Source organism: Onychostoma macrolepis, chromosome 19 (genome assembly GCF_012432095.1).
Source record: "Onychostoma macrolepis isolate SWU-2019 chromosome 19, ASM1243209v1, whole genome shotgun sequence".
NCBI classification, from domain to species: Eukaryota; Metazoa; Chordata; class Actinopteri; order Cypriniformes; family Cyprinidae; genus Onychostoma; species Onychostoma macrolepis.
Genome location: NC_081173.1, coordinates 20,573,021 through 20,584,484, shown reverse-complemented (window position 1 = coordinate 20,584,484; position 11,464 = coordinate 20,573,021). Strand labels below are relative to the sequence as shown.

Below are 11,464 nucleotides of genomic sequence, written 5' to 3'. Positions count from 1 at the left end.
GCCCTCAATAGTATTGAAAATTACTAATATCACATAGAATTTAGGATGAATAGTGTGCACAATGGGACGCAGGCTCAAAGTTTTATTTTAAGAGCAAATCATTAAGTATTTGGCGTTTATATTAAATATTTGTTTTATGCGTCCATAATTTGCACCGCCATCCATGAGAAAATATCCATTTATTTATTCTAAGCAGAAATTCTTTAGTCAACAAAATATAAATTTGTAAAATGAGTTAGGTTATATATAGACTAATGTAAATATAATTGTAATTTATAATCTGGCACATTTGAATGTTGTGCTTGTGCAGGTAGAAGGGAGAGATTGTGTGATTATGGCTCCTCCCCATTTTCTCTTTAAATGAGTGAGTTCACTGAAATGCCAAACAACGACCGCGATTACTTTGGATGCTGTGACAAGACCGGACACCAGCTGAAGTTTCTAAAGGATAATACCGAGCTGGACATTGTTAGGGGATGCTATAAGCTGTCCAGACTGTGAAAGATCGTGCCATGGAATGTGAACCGTGTAAAACTTTACAAGAAGTATTTTTCCATTTTCAGTTGGATGACAAGATTATGTAAATCGAAAATTTCGGATTAAGGATTTTACTTTTTTTTTTTAATGTCATTTACAAGAAGAACGGGAGATGGATTTAAAAATATCCTGCGTTGAGGTGTTTAATTACAATATTAAAATTATTATAATTAGGCCTATTGTTGTTGCTGCTGTTGTTTTCGTTATCCTCGTTATGGTTAGCTTTTGAACTGTTGAAATAGGCTGCATAGAATACCAAACACATGGACTGTGACTGTAGATCATTGCTGCATGTATTAGTATTTTAAAATATCACAGAATCGCATCCACAATAAAACATTTGGAGTGATAACAGACACTAAAAACCCGAGATTGCTACATTGTAACATGCACTGCGAATCATTCACCTCCTCCTGTGAGCAATATCCTCAGTTGGATGCCTAAATAACCTAATAATCACTATTCAGAGACGTTCAGAGAAACTTATAAAATAGCGTGCAATTGCTTTTTAAAACAGTAGAGGGCGGCGAAGGTTTAACTTGCTTTTGCTTAGGCGACTTAGCCTAGTTAGCTTGATTTGTTTTTTCCTCCTGAAAGAGTTTACGTTATTCCTTGTTAATATCTCTCAGACCAATCATACACCTGTGATATGTTTTGAAGTATGTATGGGACCAACTGTGCTACCCACGTTTTTGACGTAAAAATGTCAACTTATTGCTGAATTGAACTGTTTCTGTGTTGTTTGGAAATTAGCAATGAACACAATGATAGATAGATAGATAGATAGATAGATGGATGGATGGATGGATGGATGGATGGGTCATTCTACAGAAACGTCCACTTTTGGTATGGCAAGATGTCTTCAAATCTTAGACCACATTATTAGATTACCTTTTGACTTTATGAATACATATAAAGGACAGCTTTTTTTTTTTTTTAGCTTTTTTTGTGCAATTATTTCAAGACCACATGTATAATTTTTTTGTCACTGGTGTTACCTTCTTTAGCAATATTAAAAGTTTTTATGAAATATTACTTCTCGATTTTTTTCTTTTCAGCACACGTAGTTACAGAAAAATAATAAAAATGCACAAAATAAGGAGATTGTTTTATTTATTTAATGTGACAGACAAAAACAGTACAGTAACACAGCACAGTAACACCAGTGACACTATGAATCACCAGTGACATACATAAGACCTGATATACTGATCTTCACTGGTGTTACCCATAAGGAAGGTAATACCAGTGACAATTTTCATGAAAAATGTATTTTACAAAATGTCTGCTGCAAGATATCAAACCACATGTTGTCAATCATGGTGTACTCACTAAATTAATTGGTTCAAACCATTTGTATTATAATTTCTTTTACAATTCCCTAACAATAAATTGGTCATACCAGTGACGTCAACTAAAACCTTCATTTGAAATCATGAGATAAATGAGAACATTTCTGATAACTGATAAGAAACAGTGGACTAAACATGGGCCTTTTTTCATAGATGTTTAGAAAATAGGAAGGAGGAAGTCGAGTGATGTCATCAGTGTGATTTCTTATTCCAAAATAAAAGACTTTTGTTAAGCGGTAACACCAGTGGCACAACTCCAGGGGATCACTATTTTCATTATATATTTTATAATATTTATTTGGCATTTTGTTTTTTTATGCCATTTACATCATATATTTGATAGTTATGAATATACTTTTGTATTTTAAATAGTAGAAAATCCTGTTTTTAACCTTAAAATAAAGCACTTTCCCTCTGTGCATGGCTGTGGGGACGAGCAGTTTTGTAGTACTTGGAATTCTATATAATTAATAAAAAAATAATGCCACATTGACGGCTCAGGAAGGTGTAAAATAACATATTATTTCATTTTAAAATATAAAAAAATTGTAAACCTAATGTGTATTTCAAATGTAATATCTCTGTAAAGTCTAGGGATAGAAAAGTGGACATTTCTAGATAGATAGATAGATAGATTAATACAGTGCCTTGCGAAAGTAAGGCAAGGCAAGGCAAGTTTATTTATATAGCACATTACAAAGTGCTTTACATAAAAGGAAGTGAAATAGTCATTAAAAATAATAAGAAATTAAAAATAATAAAAATCAACAATAAAAACAAAGTGATTTAAAAATTGATTTTAAAAGAATGTAAAACATTTAAGAATAGAAAGTGATTATACATAGTGCAATCAGTTCGGACGTAGCACAGTGCTCATTCAACAAATGCACAGCTAAACAGATGAGTTTTGAGTCTGGATTTAAAAGTGGCTAATGTTTTAGCACATCTGATCTCTTCTGGAAGCTGGTTCCAACTGCGGGCGGCATAATAGCTAAAAGCAGACTCCCCTTGTTTTGTGTGAACCCTTGGTATTTCTAACTGACTCGATCCTAATGATCTGAGTGGTCTGTTAGGTTTATATTCAGTGAGCATATCTCCAATGTATTTAGGTCCTAGGCCATTTAGAGACTTATAAACGAGTAAAAGTACTTTAAAATCAATCCTAAATGTAACTGGAAGCCAGTGTAAGGACCTGAGGACTGGTGTAATATGCTCAAATTTTCTGGTTCTAGTCAGAATCCTGGCAGCAGCGTTCTGGATGAGCTGCAGCTGTCTAATGGTCTGCTTTGGAAGGCCGGTGAGGAGACCATTACAATTACAAGTATTCATACCCCTTTATTTTTTCACATTTTGTTATGTTGCTGCCTTATGTTAAACTGCTTTAAATTAGGCTACTTTTCTTCCATATCAGTCTACACTCCATACACCATATTAATAAACTAAAAACAGAATTGTCACAACTTCGTACTTTTATTAAAAATAAAAAACTGAAATAAGTACATTGCATAAGAATTCATACTCTTAACAAAATTTAGCTGAAGCACCTTTAAGTCTTTTTTGTTTGATGCAACAAGCTTTGCTCATCAGCATTTTGCAATTATCTGCCATTCTTCACCTCACTTCACCTCTCAAGCTCTGTCAGGTTGGATGGGGGCAGACGCACATTTTTAAGTTTCTCCAGAAATATTTGATTGGGTTCAAGCTCATGCTCTGGCTGGGCCACTCAAGGACATTCATAGAGTTGTCTATAAGCCACTCTTGCTGTGTGCTTAGGGTCATTGTCCTGTTGGAAGGTGAACCTTCTGCCCAGTCTGAGGTTCTGAATGCTCTGGACTATAGGTTTTCATTAAGGCTATCTCAATATTTTTGTGCATTGAGCTTTTCTTCTACTCTGATGAGTCCCTAAGTCCCTGCCGCTGAAAAAAAGCCCCACAGCATGAGGCTGCTACCAGCACACTTTACTTTTGGGATGGCATTCTGCAGGTGATGAGCAGAGCTGGTTTCCTTCAAACATGATGTTTGGAATTGAGGTTCATCAGACCAGAGAATATTGTTTCTCAGAGTCTGAGGGTCCTTTAGGTGCTTTTTGCAAATTCCAAGTGTGTTTTCATGTGTATTCACTGAAGAGAGGATTGAGTCTTGCCACACCGCCATAAAAGCCAGATTGGTGGAGTGTTGCAGGGATGTTTGTCCTTCTGTAGGTTTCTCCTATCTCCACATATGATCATGGAGCTCAACTAGAGTGACCATCAGGTTCTTGGTCATCACTCTAACCAAAGCCCTTCTCCATCAATTGCTCAGTTTGGCCAGGAGGCCAGCTCTAGGAAGAGTCCTGGTTGTTTCAAACTTCTTCCATTAAGGGTAACTGAAACTACATGCTTCTGTGACCCTTCAATGAAGCAGATTTTTTTCTGAACTCTTCCCCAGATGTGTGGCTTGACGCAATCCTGTTTATGAGCTCTACAGGCAGTTCTTTTGACCTCAGGCTTGGTTTTTGCTCCGATATGCATTATCAGCCATTATACCTTTTATTAAGATGTGTGTGCCTTTCCAAATCATAACCATTCAATTGAATTTGTCACAGGTTAACTTTATCCGAAGTGTAGTAACATCTACAAGCAATGTGAATGCTCCTGAACTAAATTTCAACTGTCCCAAACTGTTTTTTTCTTCTTTGCTTTACTATTATGGTGTATGGAGTGTAGATTTATGTGGAATAAAGTAATTTAAAGCAGTTTAACAAAAGGCAGCAACATAACAAAATGTGAAAAAGAAATGAAGGGGTATGCATATTTCACAAGGCACTATAGATGGATAGATAGATAGATAGATAGATAGATAGATAGATAGATAGATAGATATTATGATCAGTATGTATAAGTCATGTAAGTAAGTTTGGTAATGAATCATCATTCATGATCCCCTCGTGTCTGTGGTTCATGGACAGTTGACTGATGACGGCAGCAGCCATGACATCTAGCGTTGAAAGCAGCCTAACATGAAGAGTGCAGCGGGTTAGCAGGTCAAAACAGAAGAGGGACTAGATGTTTGGAGAGATTTAAGCAAAACACTTTTTTCGTTCTTAATAGAAGAATATATATGTCATGAATAGGACCAAGAACGATTAATATTTCGTCCAAGAGCGGAAGTACTAAAATGGAAGTTAGGAAAACATACTTGCTTGTGATTGGCTCTTTAAATGAATGACAACAGAAATGGTCCAATCAGAGCTTGTCGCGAAGGTAATTCCGTCGCATGTGAGTAGGATTTTATGAATTATGCAAATTTGAGCAGTTGTTCCTCTCCTCGGATGAGAGGCTAGATTCAGGATAGCCGAGGAGTTTTGTTGTTCTTAAGAAAATATAAAAGTTTTTTGTCGTTGCTACGGAATATATCCGACGAGAATGACTCGTTTTGCTGTACGTGATTAGATGGCGGCGCTGCATCTCTGAATTAGGATGTTATAAACTAGGAAGTTATGAAAAGCCGGTAGTGTTTCAGTGCAGCAAACAGTTTCGCCGGTCGGGGCTGCTCTTTGTCTGACACGGAGAGTAGTCAACGCGTGCTCTTTTGTTTGGGGGTTTTGTCTTTGTTTAACTGCAAACGGGCGATCTTTGTTCTCGTTTAGGCCTCCCGAGGTTGAAATATTCGTTTTGAAACATGCACCACATGAAGAAATATTTCACCGAGGGACTGATTCAGTTTACGATTCTGCTGAGTTTGATAGGAGTTCGCGTGGATGTCGACACCTATTTGAGCGGCTACTTCTCGCCGTTGATAGAAACAGACGGAGGGCCGAGCTCGGCTTTTATACAGACCCCGTTTCACCACTACCGGGACACCGCGGCGGGCCATCAAGTGCATCCGAAATGTCCCGAGCTGGACTATTTTTTCACCAGCCGCAGGCTCTTGAATGAAGTGCGTGCTCTCGGGTCCCCGGCCCGCTTCCCCACGCGTGTCAGCGCATGGCTGGTGCACCTGGTGCCTGATGATGGCTCTGATGCAGGTGAGCCACACGACCTGTCAGGGGACCCTGGTGACGAGGAGATTAATGCCGAAAATCACCGGGAAGAGGATGATCACAGGGCTGGAGAGAGCTTCGGTCTGTCAGTTTCCCAGGACTGCACTGTTTCCAGGCCTTGCTGTGCAGCTGGAGAACTTTCCAAAGAGGTAACAATACAGTGCTGTATTACACGCTTCCCATACTTTTACAGTTTTATATATGATAATGATTTTATATATGAGCCCCATATGAGCTGCTTTAACTGTTTTTTCGCCGAGTTAGCCAGTTAGCTTCATTGCAAGTAGTATTTTGCACTCGCGAGCAAATGAAGCCGAAAGCGAAACAATAACCGACACCTCAATAGACAAATTAATATGTTGTATATTAAAGAAATGTGGTTAAATGTGGTCAAATTAGATCTATCTAGTTGAATTGATAGTTGAACTGATCTTTAGGCTGTGATTTTACGTGTCCATTTACGTTTATTTTTTTCAGCAATTTTACCACAATTACTTTTTTGTGAGGAAATAAAAGTCGTGTTTATGAGGTAACTTAACTGTTCACTTGTTAGTTTGAAGGTCGGTAACCAGATGTACAGGTGTGAGTCAGGTGTGTTGGGCAAACTTTAAATTAAAACGATAGTTTAAACGCCAAGACCGTCAAATACCATTCATCAACATACACGTGTTATCAAATAAATATCTTTGGATATCTACTGAACTTTCCTTCATTTTTTCCCGTTTGTTTTGTAATAGTCTGTCTGAGGGAGGAGTGGGAAATTATCCTTTGGTCCAGCCTAAACCTGCTCTTTCTGAAATGTTCGTTGTTACTTGATCATGTCTTGACAGAGCTCAACCTAGTTTTTGAAATCCATTAAGTCATGTATTATCCCTAGAGTTAAGCATGTTATGCAAATATGTCTTGATTTTCTTTATCTACTACAGGTGCATGCAAAAAATAAAGTTCTTTGAATGATATTAATCTATTGAATGAGTAGCAGAGAATACATTGGTCTTAAACAGGTGCATCATAGTTTGTTTTTGTTTTTTTTAACTCTCATGGATTTGCTCTTGAATGCACTTTTCTAATCACAGATTTTGTTTCACAGCTTTACTTTATAAACAAGGTTAAAGCCTCCTAAGGCAAGCCATTTTAATCGTTAATTTTGATTCCCCATTTCTTTCCAGGAAACTTCACTAGACCAAGTGAATGAGGAGGAGGTGGTGAAAGACGAGAGAGGGCAGGAGGAAACCAGCCCTGCTTCGCTGAACCAGCTGACTCAGAGTTCTGCGTTAGAGCAGGAGGTAAACAAACTAACTTCACTACCTGCCTAACAAGAATGGTGTGATTATCGTCAGGTTTAATGTAATGTTAATGTCAAGTCAATCAAACTTGTGTGACATCACATTACATAACAGTAATTTAGTTAATATTTTACTCAACCAGCTCTGTAAATGAATGAGAACAGTTACACTTGATTATGTCAGTTCTGGTTCTGGTAATTCAACTCCATATGAACTGTAGTGTTGGTGTGAGATGCTAAAGGGATAGTTTTCCCAAAAATAAAAATTGTCATAATTTACTCGCCCTCATGGCATTCATTTTCAAAACACAAATGTAGATAAGGAAACCTGAGAGATTTCTGTCCCTCCACTGATGATCCACAAAACTTTGACACTTCAAAATGCTCATTAAGATTTTGTAAACACATGTAAATCAAGCAGTTTTATTCAAGTCTTCTTGTATAAGAGACATGATAACTTTATATGGCAAACAAATTTCACTTAGGCTTTTATTGACACAAATATTGATTAACACATTCTTTGAGCTTATCAAATATTGTAAACATGGAAACTCAACTGTGCTTGCTTGATGCAACATGAGTGTAAATGAGAACTTTCATTTTTGGGTGAACCATCCCTTTAAATATTTGGACTGTTAATTTATAAATTTTTGCTTCTCCTTACAGGATTTGCTGGGTAGTAGTACCCTTCCTCCACCTCTTTCTGGGCTTGACCTTCCTCCACGGTGGCAAGATTTTATCTCTGAATTTGATGTAAGTAGTTTCAGTGGAAGATTCATCCTTCATTAGGGTTAAAGGAATCAATACAGCAATACAATTTTTATGCATTTGGCAGATTGTTTTTATCCAAAATTACTTATATTCAAGGTACACATTTTATGTCAGATTTTAGTTCTTGCTTTCCCTGTGAATCGAATTGACCTTGGCATTGCTAGTGTTATGCATAATCACATTATGCAACAACACTCTCAGAAATAAAGGTACAAAAGCTGTCACTGGGGCGGTACCTTTTCAAAAGGTACACTTTTGTACCTATTAGGTTCAAATATGTAGACTTTAAGTACTAATATGTACCTTTAAGATACCAAAATGGACCCTTTAGGTACAAACATGTATCTTTTGAAAAGGTACCGCTATTTCTGAGAGTGAAAAGATGTCAATAGACAATAAAGAATACTTAATAAACTAAATATATTTGTTTTCTTTTCCATCTACAGGATTTTGACTCCATGGTCCCCCAACGCATGTCAGACTTAGAAGCTGAACTTCCTAATCCCATCAGCTATGACGTAAGCCTTCAAGATGCAATGGTAGCCAGAGGAGATTCAGCTAATACCAGGCCTGCATCTTCCCGAACACCCCTCTTCCGTCTGGAATCCACAAACTCTTCTCACTCAGACCCGTCTCAGAGCTCAGCAGGGGCACTTCCTTCATCGCTCTTCTCTTTGTCTGGGAACAGCTCTCGTAATGAAACCTCCCCTTCGCAGATGGGAGGCTATCTAGATGAGGCCGTTTTTGACCACATCAATATGTTGGATCTAGATAATCTCGGGACGATCGATCCTCAGATGTTGGACGGCATGCAAGGGGACATGGACACTCCATGGCCTGAGGATTCAGACTCTGGCCTGTCTTTGGAGAGCAGTTCAAGAAGCCCTGCATCCCCGTCTACATCATCCGATTCATTTTGCGAGGATGAAGGTGGAGCTACAGGCTATAGCAGTGAAGTGGAGTCTCTTTCGTCAAAAGGTGGAGCTTGTGCAGCAGCTTATCGTGACTGGTCGCCTGTAAATCTTGTGGAAAACATCTGGCACGATCACACCTATTCAACCCCACAGGCGCAAAATTCTACACCATCCAACTGGTTCACAGCAATCAAACAGGAAGTGATGAGCGAAGATGAGGCTGAACCAGAAGAGATGAGTCGCGACGAACGTCGGGTGCAGTCATTGGGTCTTCCGTTTTCAGCTTTTCAGATTGTCAACATGCCTGTAGAAAACTTCCTGGAGCTGCTGGACAGCCAGAAGCTGTCAGGATCAGAAGTCACACTCTTGCGCGACGTGCGCAGACGAGGTAAAAACAAGCTTGCCGCACAGAATTGCCGCAAGAGGAAGCTGGACGCGATCCTGACCCTGCAGGGTGAGGTCGAGGGCCTGTCGGTGCAGCGGGACACTCTCCTGCGCCAGAGATCCCACACAGCCAAAGCACTTTCTGCTGCTGCAGAGCGGTTCGAAACGCTCTCGCGGACTGTGTTGAGCCAACTTCGGGATGAATATGGACATCCTCTGAACCCTGAGCACTACACACTGCAATGCAGTGCTAACGGACGGGTGATGGTTCAGCCTCGCACTCACACAACGTCAAGGACAATGACAAGTAGCAAGACGGTGAAAAGAAAGAAGGACAAGAAACCCTAAGGACTTTTTGAGTGTGTGTGTGTGCATGCGTGTTTGTTGACATACAAATATTTCTATGTTTTCTGAAAGGTGAGTTTTTATGCTTGAGTTAAGATATTGTGGGGCATTTCTGGCTCTTCTTTGTTCCTAAAAGCCATTCGTAACTCAAGTGGAGTGCAGAAAGACTGTAATAAATACTACACTTGGAGCATGAGAGAAGCCTTGTTTATTTGCAGGAGAGAATGTACTGAAGACACTGGACATTGTGTATAGTAAGAGTGTGTATAAAGAGTATTTCTAAAGAGCACATTTGAAAATTAAAATTCATATTGCTTTTTTTTTTTTTTTTTTTTTTTATAACTGTTAATTTAAATAGCAAGTTACTAAGTAAAGATTTTTTGCATATGGTCACTGGAGGACCATATTAAAAAGCGTGATCACTATTTCTTGCCGGAATGAGCTTAAAAGGGCTTCTGGCGTTTTCTCACTCTCATTTTGATCCAAATTTTTTTTGGGGAAAAAAAAAACTAAAATATTTAGAAAAATGTCCATATGAAGAAAATCGATGGGGACCAATGTTGTTCGTTATTGTCTTTTTTTGCATACAAGGTTTGGATCGACATGAGGTTGAGTCAAATTTTTGGGAAAACTATCCCTCTAATATGAGGAACCCCACAGAAATGACCAACTATTTGCAGATATTAGAATCAAACACAACTTTGCATTAAGCAGTTACCTTCATAACCGTATGTACGTTTTCCTCACCATTGAGAAATAAAATCATTTATAATATGATTTTGGATCTATGACGAACAGTGATCACTCTGTTTAAACTTTTCCTGTACATTTACGTTACTGTCACGTTCATTTGCATTTTACATTTATGCACTTGCTTAACAAGAACAATTATAATGCATTCTGGTAGCTTTTATTAAGGGGTTACGAGTTTGGATTTGTTTTCTGTTTGGTTTTCCTTTGGGTTGTTTTTTTTTTTCAAACAAATTAAATATACCTTTAGAAGTAATCATCTTTGAAGTGAAGTCACAGTAAAAACAACAAATAAAGTGGAAGTAATTAAACAAAAATATGGAATTGGTGAGTTTTGTTCTACCTCACAGCACAGCATGATTTGGAAAAGGCAAATACTGCATTGGTTTAATGACAAAGTTAATTAGTGTGTAAAGTAAAACAGGGCCCAAACAAATGAACCTCTCAAATGAACCTGTTTATTTCTTTTATTGGCAGAGTGGTTTGATTTGTGTTTGTGAGTAGGAGCTGGTTCTGTTTTTTATTTTTTTCAGTTTTTCTATTATGTGTGTTTTTGAGCAATTATTTGTGTGTGTGTGTGTGTGTGTGTGTAAAGGGTTTGGAATACATTCATTTTAAACAGAGATGTTCAAAATCTGTCTCTTTTATATCTTTTAAAATGAATAAAGGAGGACAAAGTAATTGTTGAGTTTTCATTCTTTTTAGTGGATTATTTTTGTTTTATGGTTCCTGTTTTTAGAAACGCATTCTGTGCTGCACTTGACAAAACCTCAAAGCAAACATCTAATCTGCAAGCATCAAGCTTTTGTTTTGAGGTAATGTTTTTGTATATATTTGAAATCCAGAGTGAAAATCTGATTTAAACTTGTAAATAAAATTAGAATTTTCAAAACTTTGAAACAAAATATTATCATTTTACATGACATTAGATTAAAACCGAATCTGCACAATTTTTTAGTCACTGATCTTTTTTGAAAACTTGTCTCAGACTGTTGAGACTCTCTGTGCAAAAAAAACAAAAACCTTACCAGAGTCTGAGGGATTCATGTTGTTACATATTTTCCAGTGAAATGTAACAAACAGACAAAATACAAAATGAATAGGA

General features: G+C 37.7%; 1 protein-coding gene across 1 annotated transcript; it reads left to right on the top strand.

Annotated features, from left to right (window-relative positions):
* The first annotated feature begins 5,137 nt into the window (after positions 1 to 5,137).
* Positions 5,138 to 11,053, top strand: nfe2l3 (nfe2 like bZIP transcription factor 3). Its single transcript, XM_058753602.1, has 4 exons — positions 5,138 to 6,059; positions 7,080 to 7,196; positions 7,862 to 7,948; positions 8,413 to 11,053. Exons 1-4 carry the CDS (start codon positions 5,550 to 5,552, stop codon positions 9,610 to 9,612), a joined length of 1,914 nt encoding a protein of 637 aa, XP_058609585.1. The 5' UTR covers positions 5,138 to 5,549; the 3' UTR covers positions 9,613 to 11,053.
* Positions 11,054 to 11,464: the final 411 nt, after the last annotated feature.

What these genes read in the sequence shown, in the direction of transcription:
- nfe2l3 (XM_058753602.1), top strand. Translation starts at nt 5,550, where the DNA reads ATGCACCACATGAAGAAATATTTCACCGAGGGACTGATTCAGTTTACG. An exon ending in CTGGAGAACTTTCCAAAGAG is followed by an intron (nt 6,060 to 7,079) that starts GTAACAATACAG and finishes ATTTCTTTCCAG; the next exon opens with GAAACTTCACTAGACCAAGT. An exon ending in GTTCTGCGTTAGAGCAGGAG is followed by an intron (nt 7,197 to 7,861) that starts GTAAACAAACTA and finishes TTCTCCTTACAG; the next exon opens with GATTTGCTGGGTAGTAGTAC.